General features: G+C 47.9%; 1 protein-coding gene across 2 annotated transcripts in view; it reads left to right on the top strand.

The window, feature by feature from the left end:
• The window catches only part of use1 (unconventional SNARE in the ER 1 homolog (S. cerevisiae)), a 33,114-nt gene extending 25,039 nt beyond the window's left edge, over nt 1-8,075 (top strand). For both annotated transcript variants that reach the window (XM_086004464.1, XM_086004463.1), the window contains one exon: nt 6,353-8,075. In XM_086004464.1, coding sequence (XP_085860590.1) covers nt 6,353-6,535 — 183 coding nt within the window. In that variant the 3' untranslated portion in view covers nt 6,536-8,075. The remainder of the gene's footprint in view (nt 1-6,352) is intronic.
• The last annotated feature ends 17,093 nt before the right edge of the window (nt 8,076-25,168 follow it).

Genomic DNA, 25,168 nt, shown 5'->3' with positions numbered 1-25,168 from the left:
TAGTTCCCTCGTCTAGATCATTAATATATATTGTGAATAGCTGGGGTCCTAGCACCAATCGCTGCGGTACCCCACTAGTCACTGCCTGCCACTCGGAAAAAGACCCGTTTTTTCCAACTCTTTGCTTCCTGTCTGCCAACCAGTTCTCTATCCAAGTCAATACCTTACCCCCAATCCCATGTGCTTTAACTTTGCACGCTAATCTCTTATGCGGGATCTTATTGAAAGCCTTCTGAAAGTCCAAATACACCACATCCACTGGTTCTCCCTTATCTATTCTGTCAGTCACATCCTCAAAAAATTCCAGTATATTAGTTAAGCATGATTTACCTTTTGTAAATCCATGTTGACTTTGTCTGATCCTGTCGCTGTTTTCCAAGTGCTCTGCTATTCCATCTTTTATAATGGACTCTAGCATTTTCCCCACTACCGATGTCAGGCTTACCGGTCTATAATTCCCCGTTTTCTCTCTACCACCTTTTTTAAGTAGTGGTGTTACATTAGCTACCCTCCAATCTATGGGAACTATTCCAGAGTCTATAGAATTTTGGAAGATGACCAGCAATGCATCTACTATTTCTAGGGCCACTTCCTTAAGTACCCTAGGATGTAGATTATCAGGCCCTGGGGATTTATCGGCCTTCAATCCCGTCAATTTCCCTAACACCATTTCCCTACAAATACTGATTTCATTCAGTTCCTCCCCCTCATTAGACCCTATGTTCCCTGATATCTCTGGGAGGTTATTTGTGTCCTCCTTTGTGAAGACAGAACCAAAGTATGTATTTAATTGGTCCGCCATTTCTTTGTTCCCCATTATAAATTCTCCTGATTCTGACTGCAAGAGCCCTACGCTTGACTTCACCAATCTTTTTCTCTTCACATATCTATAGAAACTTTTACAGTCAGTTTTTATGTTTCCTACAAGCTTACTCTCATACTCTATTTTCCCCCTCTTAATTAATCCCTTTGTCCTCCTTTGCTGAATCCTAAACTGCTCCCAATCCTCAGGTTTGCTGCTTTTTCTGGCCAATTTATATGTCCTCTCCTTGGATCTTATGTTATCCCTAATTTCCCTTGTTAGCCAATGTTGAGTCACCTTTTTTGTTTTATTTTTATGCCAAACAGGGAAGAACAAATTCTGTAGTTCATCCATGCGATCTTTAAATGTTTGTCATTGCCTATTCACCGTCAACTCTGTAAGTAACATTCCCCAATCCATCCTAGCCAACTCGCACCTCATACCATCGTAGTCTCCTTTATTTAAATTCAGGACCCTAGTCTCTGAGTCAACTACCTCACTCTCCATCTTAATGAAGAATTCTAGCATATTATGTTCGCTCCTCCCCAAGGGGCCTCGCACAACAAGATTGCTAATTATTCCTTTCTCATTACATAATACCCAGTCTGAGATGGCCTGATCTCTAGTTGGTTCCTTGACATATTGGTCCAGGAAACCACCTGTATACACTCCAGGAATTCCTCCTCCACAGTATTGTTACTAATTTGGTTAGCCCAATCTATATGTAGATTACAGTCACCCACGATAACTGCTGTGCCCTTATTGCATGCGTCTCTAATTTCCCATTTAATGCCATCCCCAACCTCAGCATTACTGTTTGGGGGTCTGTATACAACTCCCACTAACATTTTCTGCCCCTTGGTATTTCTCAGCTCTACCCATACAGATTCCACATCATCAGAGCTAATATCCTTCCTTACTATTGTGTTAATCTCCTCTTTAACCAGCAATGCTACCGCCCCCCCCCCCTTTTCCTTTTTGCCTGTCCTTCCTGAATATTGAATACCCCTGGATGTTGAATTCCCAGCCTTGGTCACCCTGGAGCCATGTCTCTGTAATCCCAATTATATCATATCCGTTTACATCTATTTGCGCAGCTAATTCATCCACCTTATTATGAATGCTTCTCGCATTAAGACACAAAGCCTTCAGGCTTTTTTTTTTAACACTCTTAGTCCTTTTAGAATTATTATTTACTGTGGCCCTGATTGATTTACACCCTTGATTTCTCTGCCTTCCACTTTTGCTTTTCTCCTTCCTGTCTTTTGCACTATTCAAAAAAGGTGGTAGAGAAAAAGCGGTAAGCCTGACATCGGTAGTGGGGGAAATGCTAGAGTCTATTATAAAAGATGTAATAGCAGAGCACTTGGAAAGCAGTGACAGGATCGGACAAAGTCAACATAGATTTACAAAAGGTAAATCATGCTTGACTAATCTACTGGAATTTTTTGAGGATGTAACTGGTAAAATAGATAAGGGAGAATCAGTGGATGTGGTGTATTTGGACTTTCAGAAGGCTTTCGATAAGGTCCCACATAAGAGATTAGCGTGCAAAATTAAGGCACATGGGATTGGGGGCAAGGTATTGACTTGGATAGAGAACTGGTTGGCGGACAGAAAGCAAAGAGTTGGAAAAAAACGGGTCGTTCTCCGAGTGGCAGGCAGTGACTAGTGGGGTACCGCAAGGATCGGTCCTAGGACCCCAGCTGTTCACAATATATATTAATGATCTGGACGAGGGAATTGGATGTAATATCTCCAAATTTGCAGACGACACAAAGCTGGGTGGGAGGGTAAGCTGCGATGAGGATGTTGGGAAACTCCAGTACGATTTGGACAGGTTGAGTGATTGGGCAGAAACATGGCAAATGCACTATAATGTGGATAAATGTGAGGTTATCCACTTTGGTGGCAAAAACAGGAAGGCAGATTATTATTTGAATGGCAATAGATTGGGAGAAGGGGAAGTGCAAAGAGACCTGGGTGTCCTTGTGCACCAGTCGCTGAAGGTAAGCATGCAGGTGCAGCAGGCGGTTAAGAAGGCAAATGGTATGTTGGCCTTCGTAGCAAGAGGGTTCGAGTACAGGAACAAGGATGTCTTGCTACAGTTGTACAGGGCCTTGGTGAGACCGCACCTTGAGTATTGTGTGCAGTTTTGGTCACCTTACCTGAGGAAGGACGTTCTTGCCATGGAGGGAGTGCAGCGAAGATTCACCAGGCTGATACCTGGGATGGCAGGAATGACATATGAGGAGAGATTGTGTCGATTGGGCTTATACTCACTGGAGTTTAGAAGATTGAGAGGGGATCTCATCGAAACCTATAAAATTCTGTCAGGTCTGGACAGACTAGATGCAGGAAGGATGTTTCTGATGGCTGGGGAGTCCAGAACCAGGGGTCATAGTCTAAGGATAAGGGGTAAGCCATTTAGGACTGAAATGAGGAGGAATTTCTTCACCCAGAGAGTGGTGAACCTGTGGAATTCTCTGCCACAGAGGGCGGTGGAGGCTAGTTCATTAAATATATTCAAGAAAGAGTTGGATATATTTCTTGAGGCTAAAGGGATCAAGGGATATGGGGAAAAGGCAGGGACAGGGTACTGAATTTGGATGATCAGCCATGATCACATTGAATGGCGGAGCAGGCTCGAAGGGCCGAATGGCCTACTCCTACTCCTATCTTCTATGTTCTATCCTTGCTTCCCTTTCCTCTGACTCCCTGCACAGGTTCCCAACCCCCTGCCATTTTAGTTTAAACCCTCCCCAACAGCACTAGCAAGCACGCCCCCTAGGACATCGGTCCCGGTCCTGCCCAGGTCCCACCTCCCCCAGAACCGGTTCCAATGTCCCAGGAATTTGAATCCTTCCCACTTGCACCATTCCTCTAGCCACATATTCATCTGAAATATCCTTCTATTTCTACTCTGATTAGCACGTGGCACTGGTGGCAATCCTGAGATTACTACCTTTGAGGTCCTATTTTTAAATTTACCTCCTAACTCCCTATATTCTGAAACTATGACCCCTAGTTCTAGATTCCCCCACGAGGGGAAACATCCTCTCTGCATCCACCCTGTCAAGCCCCTCAAAATCTTATGTTTCAATAAGATCACCCCTCATTCTTCTAAACTCCAATGAGTAATTCTTAAGCTGGACAAGTTTAGCCTCCTACAGCTGAAGCTCAAAAGACAACAAATGGCTCTTTTTTCACAGGCGTGGAGAAGATTAGGTGGGTGGAGGATTTATTCGAGGTTTTAAAACAATATATATATTTTAAAAATTGTGGTTTTGATTCAGTAAATAGTGAAAGATTGTTTCCACTGATTGGTGAATCGGTAGCAAGGGGTGCAGACTAAGGATTATGAATGGGGGGAAATTAGAAGAAATGATTTCACAAATTAGAGTGGGGGATGGGACAGCGCATTACTTTAGTTGTATTGAAATGCTCTAGAAAAGAGAAGGCTGAGGGGTGACCTGATAGAGGCCTTTAAAATTATGAATGGTTTTGTTAGAGTGGATACAGAGAGTGTGTTTCGACTTGTGGGGAAGAGCAAAACTAGAGGCCATCAATACAAGATAGTGACTAACATGAATCAGTCATTCATGAAAGAAAGACTTATGAAATAATACTGAGCGGCCTACGGATGGCGCTGTCCAGGGAGAGTATAAATACTCGGGCACGGGCCCAGCTTGCGCAGGACATTCTTAACAGGAACTAGTGAAGGACACAACTAGACCTCCATGTTGTAAAACAGTTGATTAAAGCTTTGTTTAACGCTTAGACCAAGTGCCTAGTAGTTTTCTTGCGTCAATGACCAAGAAATCCAATAGGGAATTCAGAAGAAACTTCTTTTACCCAGAGTGGTGAGAATGTGGAACTCGCTGCCACAGGGAGTGGTTGAGGAGAATAGTATAGATGCATTTAAGGGGAGGCTAGATAAACACATGAGGGAGAAGGGAATAGAGGGTTATGCTGATAGGGTTAGATGAGGAAAGACGGGAGGAGACTCGAGTGGAGCATAAACACCGGCATAGACTGGTTAGGCTGGTTGATTATAAAACTGATCTAAATTACTGTCGCTAAACGAATTTGCACCAGAAATGAATCCTCTACAGTTTACACTATTGTGTTGGAGCTTGTTGCCTCACCTTTTAATATTTTAATTCTCTTGCCCCCCTCCCTTGCTTGGCTGAAGCTTTCTTTATCTCAGGCAGTTGCCTATTGGATGTTAAGCATGTGCCCCCTTTTTAAAGGGGCACAACCAATAAAGACCGTAACCGGAAAAAAAATTAAAAGGAAACTTAACCAATTAAATTCAAATTCTATTCCCGGGGGTGATGACGCACTCCAGTCCTTCCGGTGCCCATTGGCCGCGGAAGGCCTCGAGCGTGCCGGCGGACACCGCGTGCTCCGTCACCAGGGCACGCATGTAGCCGCGGAAGAGAGGCAGGCAGTCAGGCCGAACGACCCCCAATGTCCGCCCGGCCCAGGAGCAGCCCACGAGGAGGTCGCCCGACCTGGCCACTCCCTTCCCGCTCCCCAGGTGACCCATGCTTGGCTGTTGAGTCCGTGTCTTGACCGAGAGCCTCATAAGACACACGCTATTTAAAGAACTAGCAACATCCGAGCAAGGCTCCCCTGGTGGCTCGATTGGTCACTGCATTGTCACATGGATTGGCGAACGGGTTCAGTCCCATGCACTGAATTAGTCTGGTTGGCAGTCTGGAATGGGGGAACTACAATTGTCCTTTTGCACGCCTGGATTAGGGAAGCGAAATTTCACCGACCAGATTTGCCAGGAGTTGGTGCGACGGCACGATCAGGCTCGGCCGTGATGCCTCTTGCAGTTGAACAGCCTGCCGACACTTATTGCCGCACGGACAAGCTGGCGTAAAGGGTGGCCGGTAGCCATTGCGCTGATCCCCAGCGGGAGCTAACCTCTTCAGGGGAGGATGGGGTGACGACCAACGCTCCCTCTAAGATTTCCTTGTTGCGCGCGGCCAGTTTTTTCAAAGCGTGGTCCCTTTAAATTTTTTTAAGTTTTTTTAAAAGCAGTATTTGAGCGCCTGTGAGCTGCCTGCGCGGTGCCTTCAAGATTGCTGCGCACCCGCGCACAGCTTAGAGGGAACTTTGGTGAAGCAATCCAGAGGCCTGGACTAATGATCCAGAGACATAAGTTCAAATCCCACCACGACGGAATTTAAATTCAGTTCATTAAATAAATCTGGAATAAAAAGCTAGTATCAGTAATGGTGGCCGTGAAACTATCGGATTGTCGTAAAAACCCATCTGGTTCACTAATGTTCTTTTAGGGAAGGAAATCTACCGCCCTTGCCCGGTCTGGCCGATATGTGACTCCAGACCCACAGCAATATGGTGGATTCTTGACTGCCTGCTGAAATGGACGAGCGAGACACTCAGATGAGGGCAATTGGGGATGGGCAATAAATGCTGGCCTTGCCTGGTGGTTGGGATGGGGAGTGGAGGAGAAGAACCTCTTTTAACAAGCAAAATTCACTCACCCCGCGTGCGCGTGTTGTTTGTGCGCAGACGCTGACTCATTCGCTGCGGATGGCGGATCAGAACTTCGAGAAGCTGAAGGTGGAGTCTGAGCGCCTGGAGCAACACACCAAGAAATCGGTCAACTGGCTGCTGTGGCTGATGCTGGTGGTAGTCTGCTTCACCTTCATCAGCATGATCCTCTTCATCCGCATCTTCCCCAAGCTGAGGTGACCGGCGAGTCGCTGTCTTCAACCTCCCCCTCCGGACCGCACCATGTACACACCGAACGTAGGGGCAGGGGGAGCGGAACTGCTTTCGGCCCACGGAAGCTGCTTCTATTCCCCCCCTTCTCCTCCCCGACTGGATTTTAAAAAGACCCGTGAACTCTAGCGTTGCTGCTGCCGGCTTGAGCGGAGTGGGGGGTGGGCGGTAATCCAGGCGGCAAGTGCAGCGGGATCTTCCCCGGAATCCACAGGACTTGGGACCCTCGCAGTCAGAGAAGGATTTAGACCCAAAGATTAACCAGTAAGATTCCCAAACTGCTTAATATTCCCCCTTGCCCTGGTCCGATTATATTCTTATTACATTTGTGCTCTTAAATTTTCACTGATACATTTTCAAAAATTATTAAAACATTTTTGAATCTGCAACAGAAATCCGTGTAGCCAGTAATCAAACGGACATGTTTGGTTTAAAAGGCATTTATATAGCGCCTTTAACATAGTAAAACATCCCAAGGTGCTTTGCAGGAGCGATTATCAAACCGGGTTTGACACCGAGCCACATAATGAGATATTAGGACGGGTTGGTCAAAGAGATAGGTTTTAAGGCACATATTAAAGTAGGAGAGAGAGGTTTAGGGAGGGAATTTCAGAGCTTAGGGCCTAGACAGCTGAAGCTACGGCCACCAGTGGTGGAGCGATGGAAATCGGGGCTGCTCAAGAGGCCAAAATCTGCAGGAACGCAGAGAACTTGGTGGGTTGTGGGGCTAGAGGAGGTTACTGAGATAGGGAGGCGCGAGGCCACGGAGGGATTGGAACACAAGGATGAGGATTTTGAAATCGGATATGAACCCTCGCTTGTAAGCTATCCACGGGGGGGGGGGCGGTGGGCGAGTACTGAGCCATGCACACCAGCACGGCCCCAGGTTCGAGATCTAGGCAGCCGCGATTGGTTGCAGGGTCGCTACAACTGCATTAGATGAGGGGGAAATCGTCCAGAATCCTTGCTCCTGATCGGCTTCCAGTGCCCCCTGCTGGAAAGTCCGTGCGTGTGTTGTATGAGGGCAGGATAGGGTTTGGCTGCGCTAACCTCCACGGTTGAATAGCCCGATGACGCTCAGTGTCGAGGCTGGCAGGTGAAGGATGGCCGCGCCGCTGCGGTGCTAGAAGGCTGCTAGCCGTGAAACTGTACCCCAGCGTCGGGCAGGACCTTTCGCAAAGAAGGGGAGAAAACTGTCAAAAGAAAAAAACGTGACTATTGCGGATGAAAAGTTATAAAAACCATTCGAATTATATTAACCGTTCTCTGAATTTCCAATTCGTCTTGTGTGAAATATTAAAGCAGTTTGTAAATGCCATCTGGATGTTAATGTGGTGTCACTATCTGTCTGAACGTTAAAATTTGCCTGCCCGGTTTGCTGTAACCCTTGCTCATCCTACAATGTAGTGTCAAGCGTTGCCAGTGTTGATCTGTGCAGTCGCGATGTATGTAAATATACTCTTGGGAAAGTGCGACCGCATTTGGTAATTAAACCTAATCGTCTGAGCGAGCACGTTTTCTTTGGGGCAGTTTTTTTAAACATTTTGCTTTCGCTCTGCATCAAACTTCTCTCATCTTGGCTAAATGTTGAAAAGCCACCGTAATAAGTGTGGGAAGATGGACACTTCTCATTTTCAGGATCTAGGAAGGAAAAAGAAAGGCTTGCATTTCTATCGCGCCTTTCACGGCCACTGGACGTCCCAAAGCGCTTTACAGCCAATGAAGCACTTTTTGAAGTGTCGTCACTTGTAGCAAACGTGGCAGCCAATTTGCACACAGCAAGCTCCCACAAACCGCAATCGTGACCAGAGAATCTGTTTTTGTTTTAGTGATGTTGATTGAGGGATAAATATTGGCCCCAGAACACCGGGGATAACTCCCACTGCTCTTCTTCGAAATAGTGCCATGGGATCTTTTACAGCCACCTGAGAGAGCAGACGGGGCCTCGGTTTAACGTCTCATCCGAAAGACGGCACCTCTGACAGCGCACCTGAGGCAAGGTTTGAGATACCCTCGTGTGGTTTTTTTTAGCTGCAGTGCTGTCAACCTGCCACGAGGTGTCAGCAGTCAGCCAACTGGTTGAGGTGCACCCGTGACATCGAGGGCTGAAGATTAGTTTGCGTAGCCTCAGAAAATCCTGGAGGGGAACCATCAGCATCATTTATTTTTCTCTTTCGTAATGCTGTGCGAACCACTGTACCGCCCCCCCCCCCCCCGAAATTTATTTCAAAATTTTAAATGAATTTCCACCAGTTTGGTTGCACTTTGGGAGTAATATGAGCATTTGGGTCTCCACGGGTGAGTACGCACGGGGTACTCACCCGTAAGCCCAATGGAAGTGCCGGTTTCCTGCATGCACTGCGCATGCGCGGGAAACCGGCACTTCCGTTTCCCTGAAAGAAGGGGTCCAGAGGTCGAATGCGTGCGCAGGAGAGGCAGCGCGTGCGCATCGAACTTACGTTTTTTTTGCAGTTTTCCCGGGAGGGTAAGTCTCCAGAAGTTAGACATGTAAAAAGCAGTCGCAAGGCCTGCTTTTAACAAGGTAAGTGGTGAATTAATTAAAATTAAAACATTTTTTCCACAGGTTTATTATTTTTTAATACTTTAAAGAAAGGTAAGTTTATTTTTAGCCCCGTTAGAAAATGTAATTAATTTTTTCAAAAATTTAAATTCTTGTTTAAAATAGTTTCATGTAATTTATAGTTTATTTTAAAAATGTGATTTTTTAAAAATTTATTTGAAGATTTAGTGATGTTTTGGGGCTTATAGTATTTAGAGGTTTGACAGCTCTTCCTGTCAAACTTATGAATGAAGCTTTCCCTGCTACCATTGGCTCTCCATGGTCCATGTGATCCCAGGGGACACTTCGAACTAACCGCCCCTGGGATACGCAAACACTGCGCGCCGGCAGTTGGAGCAGGCCCAGGATCGGAATCCCACGGGGGCCCACAGCTCAACGGCCGGCGCGCTAGGTAAGTGCAGGTCGGGGGCTTGCACCCGCGGGAAGCCCCCGACCCGAATTTCTGGGCCATTCTGAATAAACTTCATCAGAGAGCATTGACGAGAGTCTCATTGGCTGCATCGCTCTCCCAACGATGGAGCGTGACATAAGACGGAAGGAGTTGAAGAAGAATTGGAGGGAGGGTTGCCATTTGCCAACTCCCCAGGATATGAAGATTAATCCCCAGGACACAGGCTGCCAACAACACCCGGGAGAAAAATCACAGGGGCATTAAAAAAAAGTTGGTTTTTTTCATTTTCTAATAACGCTTTCGTTTATTTAGTTGTGAAAAAGATGGGAGTTGGGGGAGGGGAAAGAAAAAAGGCTGTTTTTATAGGACCAGGACCAGGCCATTCAGCCCCTCGAGCCTGTTCTACCATTCAACGATATCACGGCTGATCTGCGACCTAACTCCATGCACCCGCCTTTGCCCCCCCGTACCGCTTAGTACCTTTGGTTAACAAAAATCTTATCAATTTAAAATTAACAATTGACCTAGTAATGAACTGCCGTTTGAGGAAGAGTTCCAAAATTCCACCACCCTCCAACTGTGGCACGAAGAGTCTGTTCGCGTTCCAATTGGTCCGCGGGGAAGGCAGGGCTCCGTGAGGATGGACATGTTGGTCGACCAATGGCGGGGCAGCGGGAGGTCATGTGGTGGAACCTCCAGGAATACGTCTGACCCCAGTTGGCAACCATTTAGGAGGAGAGGAAAAATTGTCGGTGTTTGGGGAGGGAGGGAGGAATTCGATTGGCAACCGTTCCAATATATCTTTGAAAGTAGCTTCTTAATTCTGCCTGCTTTCTTCAAGGAACCCTGCCATTAGGGCCCATGAGAGACCAATAGGCTTACCGCCCCTGACCCGACCGCTGCTGTACTCTTGTGCATCTCGTTGAAAGTGGGTCCCGCGCATCACGTAAAGAAAAAACTTGCCTTTACTCAATTAGTAGGAGTTGGCACTCCATGCATTGTTGGAGCAGGCAAGTTTTATAGCCATGGACAATAAGCCGAGCCGCTACTCATTGGGAGCTACCGGGAGCTGCAGAGTGGCCGTATTGGTGGGTTGTTTCCGTTTTGAATAAATCCTGAAACACTTGACCCAGAAACTAGTGAATTAAAACCACAATTGTGTGTGTGTGCACGTGTACACACACGTCACTGTGCTGCTGTTTTATTTTCCACCCCACAGTTATCCAATCACAACTACCTGGTGTCTGCCGTGGCTCAGAGGGTGGCACTGTGAAGGTTGTGGGTTCAAGTCCCACTCCAAAGACTTGAGCACAAAATCTGGGCTGACACTCCCAGTGCAGTACTGTCGGAGGTGCCGTCTTTCGGATGAGAGGTTAAACCGAGGCCCCGTCTGCTCTCTCGGGTGGACGTAAAAGATCCAACGGCCACTATTTTTAAGAAGAGCAGGGGGAGTTCTCCCCGCTGTCCTGGGCCGATATTTATTCCTCGACCAACACCTGTATAAAAACCCAGATTATCTGGTCATTTGTTTCCAGAGATATCCAGGGGCACCCAACTCCCAGAGAAACGCACGACTTCACTGGTGCTATGCACGTTCAGCCAGTGTAGGCAAATTGTGAAATGTTGGTCGGAAAATGAAAATTAAACCATGTGAATCTCCAGGATAGATATGGATGAGAAGAGAAATTTGGTTCCTGCAAAGTTCCTACAGTTTCCCCCATCACAACTCCCAGCTGGATCTTAAACGATTGCAGGTTTTTCATGTTTCACGTTAACTATGCTACTTGATACTCTACTCCATGTGTCGGTCGCTCTTTGTGTGGAAAAACTTGCTGACGCCGGTCCTAGATTTGCCTTTCGTCAGTTTGAACTCGTGCTGCTGACACGGACTAGCCTGGAGTAATATTCCACGTAACACCATTTTACGATTCTCCACTCCCTTTGCCCCACTGTGCCCATAGCCTCTGAGTTCTTACTCTCCGCCGCTCCACATTTCCCAATCTCTCGCTTTCTCTTTTTGGATTGGAGTCTGGGGAGTGTTATTTAAATGTAGTTCTTCCACCCGCCGTAAACATCCAAAACAATGCAGCTCTGTACCCTAACTGGCACCAAGTCCTGTTCACCCATCACCCCCCCCACCCCCCTGTGCTCGCTGACCTACCCTGGCTCCTGGTCGGGCAACACCTCGATTTTAAAATTCTCATTCTCAGATCCCAGCGGCCCCGCAGCAAATTTAAAGGGGCCGTGCACGAAAAAAAAGGGGGAACATTGCCTACAACCTCCCCCTCCCCACCCCGAGATCTCTGCGCTCCACCAATTCTGGCCTCTTGAGCATCCCTGATTTTAATCGCTCCACCATTGGCGGCCGTGCCTTCAGCTCCCTGGGCCCTAAGCTCTGGAATTCCCTGCCTATACCTCTCCGCCTCTCTCCTCTTTTAGGATGCTCCTTAAACCTTCCTCTTTGATCGAGCCTTGTGTCACATGCCCCTAATATCTCCTTATGTGGCTCGGTGTCGAATTTTGTCTTGATTAACGCTCCTGTGAAGCGCCTTGGGACGTTTTACTACGTTAAAGGCGCTATATGAATACAAGCTGTTGTTGGGAGTTGTATACCTCCTGAGGTTACCATGAAAAGCTCAGGTCTCTCCATTCTTTCCTCATTACTAAGCTAGAATATCCCGTCTGGTGATGGTGCGTCACTGGTTCTTCAGTGAGACCATGAAAAGTTGACGAGTGATTTCTCGGTCGTAGGCATGAATTAAAACCGCTGGTACGCTGCACCACCTTTACTGCATCAACCGTGAAGCACGGCGCTGTCCAATAGTATTGCCACAAGCCACATGTGGCTAATTGCGAATCCAGATGTGGCGAATTGCTTTTCCGATTCGTGAATGAAAAATGGACACCGCCATTGGGCGCGCGCGATCTCGATGTTCGTATCTGCACGGCGGCTGCATGTGAACTTTAACCTTTTTGTGCGTTTGCTGGTAAAGCGCTCGGGTGAAAAGCAGAGTTGTCCGAGTGTTTTTTGATCATTGCGAGTGCTTTACTCACTTGGTTACTGAATGGCGGTAGACGTTCATAGAATAGTAAAAGACAGACAGACTTGCATTTCTATAGCTCCTTTCACGACCTCAGGACGTCTAAAGCGCTTTTTGCAGCCAATGCAGTACTTTTTTTGTTGTTGAAGTGCAGTCGCTGTTGTGATGTAGGAAACGCGGCAGCCAACTTGCGCACAGCAAGTTCCCACAAACAGCAATGTGATAATGACCAGATCATCTGTTTTTGTGACGTTGACTGAAGAATAAAAATTGCCCCCAGGACACCAGAACAGCACAGAAGGCGGCCATTCGGCCCATCGAGTATGTGCCGGCTCTTCCGAAGAGCGATCCAGTTAGTCCCACTCCCCCGCTCTGTTCCCCCCCACCCCCCCTATGCCTGCAATTTTTTCTGATTCAAGTATTCAGTTTCCTTTTGAAAGCGACTATTGAATAGGACTCCAACACTCTATTGTAAAAAAGTGTAACATCCCCACCGACACCTGGGAATCCCTGGCCCAAGACCACACAAAGTGGAGGAGAAGCATCCGGGAAGGCGTCGAACACCTTCGAGTCTCTTCGCCGGGAGCAAGCGGAAGCCAAGCGCAGGCAGCGCAAGGAGAGCACGTCAACCCAAGCACCCCACCCACCCGCCCCTTCAACCACCGTCTGCCCCAGCTGTGACAGAGACTGTAGGTCCCACATTGGACTCATCAGTCACCTGAGAACTCATTTTTAGTGTGGAGCAAGTCATCCTCGGTTCCGAGGGACTGCCTAAGAAGAAGAACACGCTATTGGGCATTGCATTCCAAATCCTAACCTAATCCTAAATATAGACGAGTGAAGTACATTTACCTGTATTGTGAGTAAGGTGTTTTCTACTAAAATTAGCGCACATGGCTAAAACAGTGTCACTGTAGCCTCAGCTGCGGCGAGTCGGTGACTTCTGCAGGACAACACTGATTTAGTACAATATTAGATTGTAGCACCATAGATGACCACAGGATGGCGACACAGATTCATTGCACTGGTTCCTGTCACTCGCTGTGTCGTCCTCATTAACAGTTTGTGCTTCTTTTCTTTCACATTTTGATATTTACAGCAAGCACTTGATAATGCTCCCTATTAGGACCTTTTAAAAAGGCAAAGCTTGCACATGATTCATGACAAATTAGCTGCTAAATAGTTTGAATCTTACAGCGCGGAAGGAGGCCATTCGGCCCATCGTGCCTGTGCCGGCTCTTTGAAAGAGCTCTCCAATTAGTCCCACTCCTCCCCTCGCTCTTTCCCCACAGCCTTGTGAATTTTTCCCTTTTCAAGTATTTATCCACTTTTGAAGGGTGCTTCCACTGCCCTTTCAGGCAGCGCATTCCAGATCACAGCAACTCGCTGAGTAAATATTTTTGTTTCCTCATCTCGCCTCTGGTTCTTTTGTCAATCGCCTTAAACCTGTGTCCTCTGGTTACCGAACCTCCTGCCACTGGAAACAGATTCTCCTTACTTACTTCATCAAAACCCTTCATAATTTTGAACACCTCTAATAAATCCAGTGTCAGCTGTGACTCAGTGGGTAGCACCCTCGCCCCTGAGTCAGAAGGTTGTGGGTTCAAAGTCCCACTCCAGGGACTTGAACACAAAAATCTAGACTGACACTCCCAGTGCAATGCTGAGGGAGTGCTGCACTGTCGGAGGTGCCGTCTTTCGGACGAGATGTTGAACCGAGGCCCCGTCTGCCCTCTCAGGTGGATGTAAAAGATCCCACAGCACTATTTCGAAGAAGAGCAGGGGAGAGTTCTTCCTGGGGCCAATATTTATCCCTCAACCAACAAAATCAGATTATCTGGTCATTATCTCATTGCTGTTTGTGGGAGCTTGCTGTGCGCAAATTGGCTGCCGCGTTTCCCACATTACAACAGTGACTACACTTCAAAAAGTACTTCATTGGCTGTAAAGCGCTTTGAGACGTCTGGTGGTCGTGAAAGGCGCTATATAAATGCAAGTCTTTCTTTCTCTCCATAACCTTCACTGCTCCAAGGAAAACAACCCCAGCTTCTCCAGTCTCTCCACATAACTGAAGTCCCTCACCCCTCGGGTATTATTCTGGTAAATCTCTGAAAGTTGGTTTGAGAGCAGAAAATAGGGAATGATTGGACCAGGCTCGCTTGCTCTTCCTGTCTCACTCTTTGAATCGCACTCTCTTTTATTACTCTCCTTCCTTCTGTATGCCTCTCGAAGGTTATCCTTTGCTGAATTTGTTATCTTTTACCTTTTTAGATATTAGGACAGGAAGAAGCAGGTTTTAAGGAGAGTCTTAAAGGAGGAGAGGTAGGGAGGCGGAGAGGTTTAGGGAGGGAATTCCAGAGCGTAGGGCCCAGGCAGCTGAAGGCTCGGCCGCCAATAGCGGAGCGATTAAAATCGGGGATGAAGAGTTGAAGGTTATTGTCAAAGTGATTGAAAGATTGGCTGGGTAAGATTGTGTGTTAAATGCATTTTGCTATGTGAGAAATGTTGGCCCAGAAATTCAGGTCGGGGGCTTCCCGCGGGTGCAAGCCCCCAACCTGCACTTACCTTGCGCGCCGGCCGTTGAGCTGTGGGCCCCCGTGGGATTCCGATCCTGGGCCTCCTCCAACTGCCGGCGCGCAGTGCTTGTGTATCCCAGGGGTGCAGTTAGTTCGAAGCGTCCCCTGGGATCACGTGGGCCGTGGAGAGCCAATCGGAGCAGGGAATGCTCCATTCATAAGTTTGACAGGAAGACCTGTCAAACCTCTAAATACTATAAGCCCCAAAACATCACTAAATCTTCAAATACATTTTTTTTTAAATCAAATTTTTAAAATAAACTATAAATTACATGAAATAACTATTTTAAACAATAATTTAAATTTTTGAAAAAATTAATTACATTTTCTAACGGGGCTAAAAATAAACTTACCTTTCTTTAAAGTATTTAAAAATAATAAAACTGTGGGAAAAAATGTTTTAATTTTAATTAATTCACCACTTACCTTGTGAAAAGCAGGCCTTGCGACTGCTTTTTATATGTGTAACTTCTGGAGACTTACCCTCCCGGGAAAACCTGCAAAAAAAACGTAAGTTCGATGCGCACGCGCTGCCTCTCTGGCGCACGCGTTCCACCTCTGAACCCCTTCGTTCAGGGGAACGGAAGTGCCAGTTTCCCGCGCATGCGCAGTGCATGCAGGAAACCTGCACTTCCATTGGGCCTACGGGTGAGTACCCCGTGCGTACTCACCCGTGGAGACCCGAATTTCTGGGCCGTTATTTTTAAGTGTATTGAGTGGAATGGTTGAGGAACTACCTAACAGCATTGTGGGAGTACCTTCAGCACACGGACTGCAGCGGTTCAAGAAGGCGGCTCACCACCACCTTCTCAAGGACGACTAGGGATGGGCAATAAATGCCGGCCTTGCCAGCGACGCCCACAGCTCAAGAATGAATATAAAATTAAAACTGTCACGGTGGCGGCACCTCAGAGTTTTTTTGTCGGAATTTGACTGGGGAGAAATGCTTTGTGTAATATGCTTGGCCAATCAGAAAAGACTAAAACAGAGAGAGTTAACCAATGAGGAAGGAGAAAGCTGGCCCAATGTAGACAACAGACACAAGAAATGATATGATAGCAAAATACTGCAGATGCTGGAAATCCGAAATAACAACAGAAAATGCTGGAAAAACTCCGTGGAGAGAAATTAGAGTTGACGTTTCGGGTCGAAACCCTTTTTCAAAATCGGAAAGGAAATAAAATAGATCGAAGGCATGGCTGCGATAGAACAAAAGAAGTAAAAGAGACATTAAGAGGTATTCAAAACCAGACGAGATGGTAATAGGGCAGTGGAGACAAAAGATGGCTCAGATTAGGTGTGAAGTGTACTGGATGAGAGACCTGCCGTACACTTCACACCTAATCTGAGCTGTCTTTTGTCTCCACTGCCCTATTACCATCTCATCTGGTTTTGAATAACTCTTCTTTTGTTCTATCGCAGCCCTGCCTTCGATCTATTTTATTTCCTTTCCGGTTTTGAAAAAGGGTTTCGACCCGAAACGTCAACAAGAAATGATATATTTTTTTAATGATGAGAGACTTCAGTGATGTGCAGCGACTGGAGAAGCTGGGATTGTTCTCCTTAGAGCAGGGAAGGTTAAGGGGAGATTTAATAGAGGCGTTAAAAACGATGAAGGGTTTTGACGAGAGTAAATAAGGAGAAACTGTTTCCACTGGCAGAAGGGTTAGTAACCAGACGACACAGATTTAGGTAATTGGCAAAAAAAAACGGAGGAGCAATGAGGAGAATCTTTTTTACGCAGCGAGTTGTTGTGATCAGGAACGCGCTGCCTGAAAGGGCGGTGGAAACAGATTCAATGGTAACTTTCAAAAGGGAATTGGATAAATACTTAAAGGTGAGAAAATGGCAGGGTTTATGGGGAAAGAGCCGAGGGGAGTGGGACTGATTGGGCCGCTCTATCAAAGAGCCAGCATGGGCAAGATGGGCCCAATGGCCTCCTTCGGTGTTGAATCATTCTGTGATTCTATAAATGTACTTCTGATATCAGACTGGCTGAAGGAAAACAAATTCTGTGGCCCGAAAGTTTGCAAAGGGAGGGCTGATTGGGAAACAAGATAAATTTCCCAGTCCTTTATCTTCTTGGAATTTTCCCCAGCATTTGGTATTTTAGCCTCCCTTAGGAGATGACATAAACCAAGGAGAGCCTACAACAGTACAGACTGTACGAGGTCCATTGGCAGGCACTAGTTTCAAGAGCATGGATAGAGGATTGGCTATCTAACAGAAGGCAGAGAGTTGGGATAAATGGTTCATTCTCAGACTGGCAATCAGTAACTAGTGGTGTTCCGCAGGGGTCAGTGCTGGGTCCCCAACTCTTTACAATCTATATTAACGATTTGGAGGAGGGGACCGAGTGTAACATATCAAAGTTTGCAGATGATACTAAGATGGGAGGGAAAGTAGTGAGTGAGGAGGACATAAAAAACCTGCAAGGGGACATCGACAGGCTAAGTAAGTGGGCAGAGATTTGGCAGATGGAATACAATACTGGAAAGTGTGAGGTTATGCACTTTGGCAGGAAAAATCGTAGAGCAAGTTATTATCTTAATGGCAAGAAACTGGAAAGTACTGAAGTACAAAGGGATCTGGGGGTCCTGGTGCACGAAACTCAAAAGGTTAGTATGCAGGTGCAGCAAGTGATTAAGAAGGCCAATGGAATGTTGGCTTTCATTGCTAGGGGGATAGAATATAAAAATAGGGAGGTATTGCTTCAGTTGTACAAGGTATTGGTGAGACCGCACCTGGAATACTGCATACAGTTTTGGTGTCCATACTTAAGAAAGGACATACTTGCTCTCGAGTCAGTACAAAGAAGGTTCACTCGATTAATCCCGGGGATGAGGGGATGGACATATGAGGAGAGGTTGAGTAGATTGGGACTCTACTCATTGGAGTTCAGAAGAATGAGAGGCGATCTTATTGAAACATATAAGATTGTGAAGGGGTTGGATCGGGTGGATGCGGGGAGGATGTTCCCGATGATGGGTGAAACTAGAACTAGGGGGCATAGTCTTAGAATAAGGGGCTGCTCTTTCAAAACTGAGATGAGGAGGAACTACTTCACTCAGAGGGTGGTAGGTCCATGGAATATGCTGCCCCAAAAAGCTGTAGAAGCTACATCATTACATAAATTTAAAACAGAAATAGACAGTTTCCTAGAAGTAAAGGGAATTAAGGGTTACGGGGAGCGGGCAGGAATTTGGACATGAGTCTAGGTTTGGATCGGACATGGCCCTGTGGGTAGCGGAGCGGGCCCAGGGGCCGTGTAGCCTGATCCTGCTCCTATTTCGTGTGTCTAATTCTGTTATATTCAGGAGATGGTTCTGTGATAGTGGATTGGCGGTTAGGATCAGATCAGCCATGATCTTATTGAATGGCGGAGCAGGCTCGAGGGGCCGATTGGCCTACTCCTGCTCCTATTTCTTATGTTCTTATGAGCCATTCCTCTTGTTCCCTATTCTCTGATGTTCCTCCTGCACCACTTTGTGACCCCTCCTGGGAGAGGCAGCCAATTTATTGCCAATTAGTGCTAAATTATCGACTGTTTTGCACAAACCCATATTTTGCTTTTAACCCTTAAAGCTTTCAGAAGGAAGAGGCTTCCATTCGAGTTATGTGTCAAGCCCTGGCTCAGTGGGCAGCACTCTCTCGCCTCTGAGTCGGAAGGTCGTGGGTTCAAGTCCCCACTCCAGAGACTTGAGCAGAAAATCCAGGCTGACACTCCCAGGGCAGTGCTGAGGGAGAGCCACACTGTCGGAGTTGCCGTCATTCGGGTCAGACGTTAAACTGACCCCCCCCCCACCGTCTGCTCTCTAAGGTGGACATAAAAGATCCCGCGCCACTAGTTCGAAGAAGAGCAGGGGAGTTCTCCCCGGTGTCCTGGCCAATATTTATCCCTCAATCAACGTCACTAAAAGAGATGCGCACTTTCCAGCATGGCTCCACTGGATTACGCCCAGGAGCGGGAATGTATTCTACGTTGAGTGACCTCCACTCCTGACTCCACAAGACCTATCCACCATCTACAAGGCACAAGTCAGGAGTGTGATGGAATACTCTGCACTTGCCTGGGTGAGTGCAGCTCCAGCAACACTCAAGAAGCTCGACACCATCCAGGACAAAGCAGCCCGCTTGATTGGCACCCCATCCACCACCTTAAACATTCACTCCCTCCACCCCCGGTGAAATTGCCACGGCTTCTTCGGCAGCACCTCCCAAACCCGTGACCTCCACCACCTAGAAGGACAAGGGCAGCAGGCGCATGGGAACACCACCACCTCCAAGTTCCCCTCCAAGTGACACACCATTCCGACTTGGAACTATATCGGCCGATCCTTCATCGTCGCTGGGTCAAAATCCTGGAACTCCCTCCCTAACCGCACTGTGGGAGCACCTTCACCACACGGACTGCAGCGGTTCAAGAAGGCGGCTCACCACCACCTTCTCAAGGGCAACTAGGGATGGGCAATAAATGCTGGCCTTGCCAGCGATGCCCACACCCCGAGATTGATTTTTTTTTTAAATGTAGCGGCTCTAAAATTGTCGTAGCTAAGATTAGATAACTCAGCACAGACCAGGGATCTCACCTTGGACCTTCTCCTTACACATCAGGTGGTGTAGTTAGCCATGAAGCCATTTCATCGACTTGGAACAGTTCTGACTGAATGCGGGAAAGGGTTTCACACAAGTTGGGCCTCAGCTGGAGTATTGTATCCAATTCTGGGCACCGCACTTTAGGAAGGGCGTGAAGGCCTTGGAGAGGGTGCCGAGGAGATTTACTGGAATGGTTCCAGGGATGAGGGACTTCAGTAACGTGGATAGACTGGAGCAGCTGGGGTTGTTCTCCTTAGAGCAGAGAAGACTAAGAGGAGATTTGACAGAGGTGTTTAAAATCATGAAGAATTTAGACAGAGTAAATAAGGAGAAACTGTTTCCAGTGGCTGAAGGGTCGGTAACCAGAGGGCACAGATTTAAGGTGATTGGCAAAAGAACCAGGGACGAGATGAGGAAAAACTTTTTTATGCAACAAGTGGTTAGGATTTGGAATGTAACAGCAACAACTTACATTTATATAGCGCCTTTAACGTAGCAAAACGTCCCAAGGCGCTTCACAGGAGCGTTATCAAACACACCGAGCCACATGAGATATCAGGACAGGTGGCCAAAAGCTTGGTCAAAGAGGTCGGTTTTAAGAAGCGTCTTAAAGGAGGAAAGGGAGGTGGAGAGGTTTATGGAGGAAATGACAGAGCTCAGGGCCCAGGCAGCTGAAGGCACGGCCGCCAATGGTGGAACGATTAAAATTGGCGGAGCGCAGAGATCTCGGAGGGTTGTAGGGCTGGAGGAGGAACCTGATAGGGCGGTGGATACAGATTCAACAGTAGCCTTCAAAAGGGAGTTGGATAAATACTCGAAGGAGGGATACGGGGAAAGAGCGGGGGAGTGGGACTAACTGGATTGCCCTTCGAAAGAGCCGGCACAGACTCAATGGGCCGAATGGCCTCCTTCTGTGCTGTGATATTCTAGGATTCTATGATAAATGCTCCAGAAGGTTTTGCCCTGGACTATTTTTAATGTCAGCATTTTCTCCTTCCTTTTTATTATTGTGAAGTTAAACGTTTCCTGCACATCCCCAGAACAACACTTACAGCACAGTTACAGGAAACCTATTTTTCTTTTGTGCACGTAAAGGATGTGCGTCGGGAAGCAGCGGTTATAGAAAATTGAGTGGCACAGGACCATTAAATCGGGAGCAACGGCCAGCGTGATCCAGCGAGGGACGGGGGCTGGCGGGGGAGCTGGTGGTGATGCGGACGTTGCTGCTGGCGGGGGGAGGAGGCGAGGATTTCCGCTATTCATCAAGGTGACAGTTCCGGAGGATGCAGTACATGTGCCAGCAGCGAGCGCTCTCAGGTCAGATATAGGAACGTGGGAACAGGAGGAGGCCATTCAGCCCCTCCAGCCTGTTCCGCCATTCAATTAGATCATGGCTGATCCGCATCCTAACTCCATTTCACACGCCTTGGTTGCCTATCCCTTAATACCCTCACCTAACCAAAAATCGATCGATCTCAGTTTGGGCATTTTCAATTGACCTCCCAGCCTCAGCAGCTTTTTGGGGAGCGCGCATGCTCCCGATTGCGACGATTCTTTGTGTGAAGGAACCCCAATCACTTCCTGTTGTGTCAGTTAATGTAAGAACTAGCACATGCTCCACATACACACAGAGAGGGAGAATTGTTCGTTCTTAGATATCTTATAGAATCATACAGATGGCCATTCGGCCCATCGTGCTCTTTGCTAGAGCTCTCCAATTAGTCTCGCTCCTCCGCCCTTCCCTCAATAGCCCTGCAAATTTTTCCTTTGCAAGTATTTATCCAATTCCCTTTTGAAAGTTACTGTTGAATCTGCTTCCACCGCCCTTTCAGGCAGCGCGTTCCAGATCACAACAACTCGCTGCGTTAAAAAAAAAATTCTCCTTATCTCGCCTCTGGTTCTGTTGCCAATTCCCTTCAAACTGTGTCCTCTGGTTACCGACCCTTCTGCCACTGAAAACAGCTTCTCCCTCTCTACTCTTATCAGAACCCTTCATTGCCTCGCGGTGGTGGCAGTGCCTTTACTTAATGGGCAATTAAGGGAGATCAGGGCACCTAATTTACCAACTGAAAGGGAGTGAGATACCTCTACCAGAGTGGTCCCATCAACTGCAATTTGCACAGCGCACAGAACAGATGGGTTGTATAAATGGGTTTTAAGCTTCCATATTGAGATACCCCAAGGACATCTGCCTGTTTTGCAGATGTGTGTAATCCTACTCGCTACCGATTTCCATCACTCTAGTCCTTGTAATTTGTGATTTGCAACTGCAGCCTTGACCTGCGTGTTCTTGCTAAAAATGAACTGTGCTCATCATCTCATCCTCACGCTTCCTTTTGGCTACCTCATGGTGTTTCAGTCGCTGCAGTTCTTCCCACAGAACATACTTCAAAACCTGCCCATGTTCCCATGAGACCACTCCACCGCCCCCCCCCCCACCCCCCCACAACATCCTTGAAATAGGCCCATCATTTCCAAACGTCACCAAGCTCCCCCACTGGCCTCCTGAACATCAACATTTCAAGGTCCACGATGTATGTGCGGAGCCTTGAGCCTCTGACAGGGAAGGTCGGCTCTGCCCAAATCATACAACTTTTTAGTTTGTCCCTACTCCAGTTTTCACCTCGCCTCTCCTGAAGTTGCTGATTCTCACTGGTGTTAATTTCCACACACACTGACTCTCACTGGGGTACAGTTCCACAGACACTGACTCTCACTGGGGTACAGTTCCACAGACACTGACTGTCACTGGGTTACAGTTCCACAGACACTGACTCTCACTGGGGTACAGTTCCACAGACACTGACTCTCACTGGGGTACAGTTCCACAGGCACTGACTCTCACTGGGGTACAGTTCCACAGACACTGACTCTCACTGGGGTACAGTTCCACAGACACTGACTCTCACTGGGGTACAGTTCCACAGACACTGACTCTCACTGGGGTACAGTTCCACAGACACTGACTCTCACTGGGGTACAGTTCCACAGACACTGACTCTCACTGGGGTACAGTTCCACAGACACTGACTCTCACTGGGGTACAGTTTCACAGACACTGACTGTCACTGGGTTACAGTTCCACAGACACTGACTCTCACTGGGGTACAGTTTCACAGACACTGACTGTCACTGGGGTACAGTTCCACAGACACTGCCTCTCACTGGGGTACAGTTCCACAGACACTGACTCTCACTGGGGTACAGTTCCACAGACACTGACTCTCACTGGGGTACAGTTCCACAGGCACTGACTCTCACTGGGGTACAGTTCCACAGACACTGACTCTCACTGGGGTACAGTTCCACAGACACTGACTCTCACTGGGTTACAGTTCCACAGACACTGACTCTCACTGGGGTACAGTTCCACAGATACTGACTCTCACTGGGGTACAGTTCCACAGACACTGCCTCTCACTGGGGTACAGTTCCACAGGCACTGACTCTCACTGGGGTACAGTTTCACAGACACTGACTGTCACTGGGTTACAGTTCCACAGACACTGACTCTCACTGGGGTACAGTTCCACAGACACTGCCTCTCACTGGGGTACAGTTCCACAGGCACTGACTCTCACTGGGGTACAGTTTCACAGACACTGACTGTCACTGGGTTACAGTTCCACAGACACTGACTCTCACTGGGGTACAGTTCCAAAGACACTGACTCTCACTGGGGTACAGTTCCACAGACACTGACTGTCACTGGGTTACAGTTCCACAGACACTGACTCTCACTGGGGTACAGTTTCACAGACACTGACTGTCACTGGGGTACAGTTCCACAGACACTGACTCTCACTGGGGTACAGTTCCACAGACACTGCCTCTCACTGGGGTACAGTTCCACAGGCACTGACTCTCACTGGGGTACAGTTTCACAGACACTGACTGTCACTGGGTTACAGTTCCACAGACACTGACTCTCACTGGGGTACAGTTCCAAAGACACTGACTCTCACTGGGGTACAGTTCCACAGACACTGACTGTCACTGGGTTACAGTTCCACAGACACTGACTCTCACTGGGGTACAGTTTCACAGACACTGACTGTCACTGGGGTACAGTTCCACAGACACTGCCTCTCACTGGGGTACAGTTCCACAGACACTGACTCTCACTGGGGTACAGTTCCACAGACACTGACTCTCACTGGGGTACAGTTCCACAGGCACTGACTCTCACTGGGGTACAGTTCCACAGACACTGACTCTCACTGGGGTACAGTTCCACAGACACTGACTCTCACTGGGTTACAGTTCCACAGACACTGACTCTCACTGGGGTACAGTTCCACAGATACTGACTCTCACTGGGGTACAGTTCCACAGACACTGCCTCTCACTGGGGTACAGTTCCACAGGCACTGACTCTCACTGGGGTACAGTTCCACAGACACTGACTCTCACTGGGGTACAGTTCCACAGACACTGACTCTCACTGGGTTACAGTTCCACAGACACTGACTCTCACTGGGGTACAGTTCCACAGATACTGACTCTCACTGGGGTACAGTTCCACAGACACTGCCTCTCACTGGGGTACAGTTCCACAGGCACTGACTCTCACTGGGGTACAGTTCCACAGACACTGACTCTCACTGGGGTACAGTTCCACAGACACTGACTCTCACTGGGGTACAGTTCCACAGATATCAGGGACCCTCCTGCACGGGAACACCGTCACCTCCAAGTCACACACCATCCTGACTTGGAAATATATCGCCGTTCCTTCATTGTCACTGGGTCAAAATCCTGGAACTCCCTCCCTAACAGCACTGTGGGAGCACCTTCACCACACGGACTGTAGCGGTTCAAGAAGGCGACTCACCACCACCTTCTCAAGGGCAACTAGGGATGGGCAACAAATGCTGGCTTTGCCAGCGATGCCCACATCCCAGGAACCATTAAAAAAAACTCATACAGGTAGCCATCTGCATCTGTGAGCCAACCAGACATGTTAATCGGTCTGAAGCTCCTGCACAGGCCGCTTGCCAGCTTTACAATGGGAAAACCGCGTATGCGCAGAGAGTTGAATGGGCTGCACAGCTCATTAAAGGGGCCGTGCACCCAAAACAAAATTAGAGGGAACATTGCTAGGCACACATCAGCAGACACACGCACCCATGTACACACACCCATGTACACACACCCGTGTACACACACACGCGTACACACACCCACGGACACACACTCATGGACACACACTCACGGACACACACCCACGGACACACAGCCACGGACACACACCCACGGACACACACTCACAAACACGCACCCACGGACACACACCCACGGACAAACACGCACCCACGGACACACACCCACGGACACACACTCACAGACACACACCCACAGACACACACTCACGGACACACACCCACAGACACACACTCACAAACACGCACCCACGGA

Source organism: Somniosus microcephalus, chromosome 13, assembly GCF_052327205.1.
Source record: "Somniosus microcephalus isolate GS21.2 chromosome 13, FLI_Smic_1.0, whole genome shotgun sequence".
Taxonomy (NCBI): domain Eukaryota; kingdom Metazoa; phylum Chordata; class Chondrichthyes; order Squaliformes; family Somniosidae; genus Somniosus; species Somniosus microcephalus.
The sequence above is the reverse complement of the archived record's forward strand: the minus strand, read 5'-3'. Positions and strand labels throughout refer to the sequence as shown.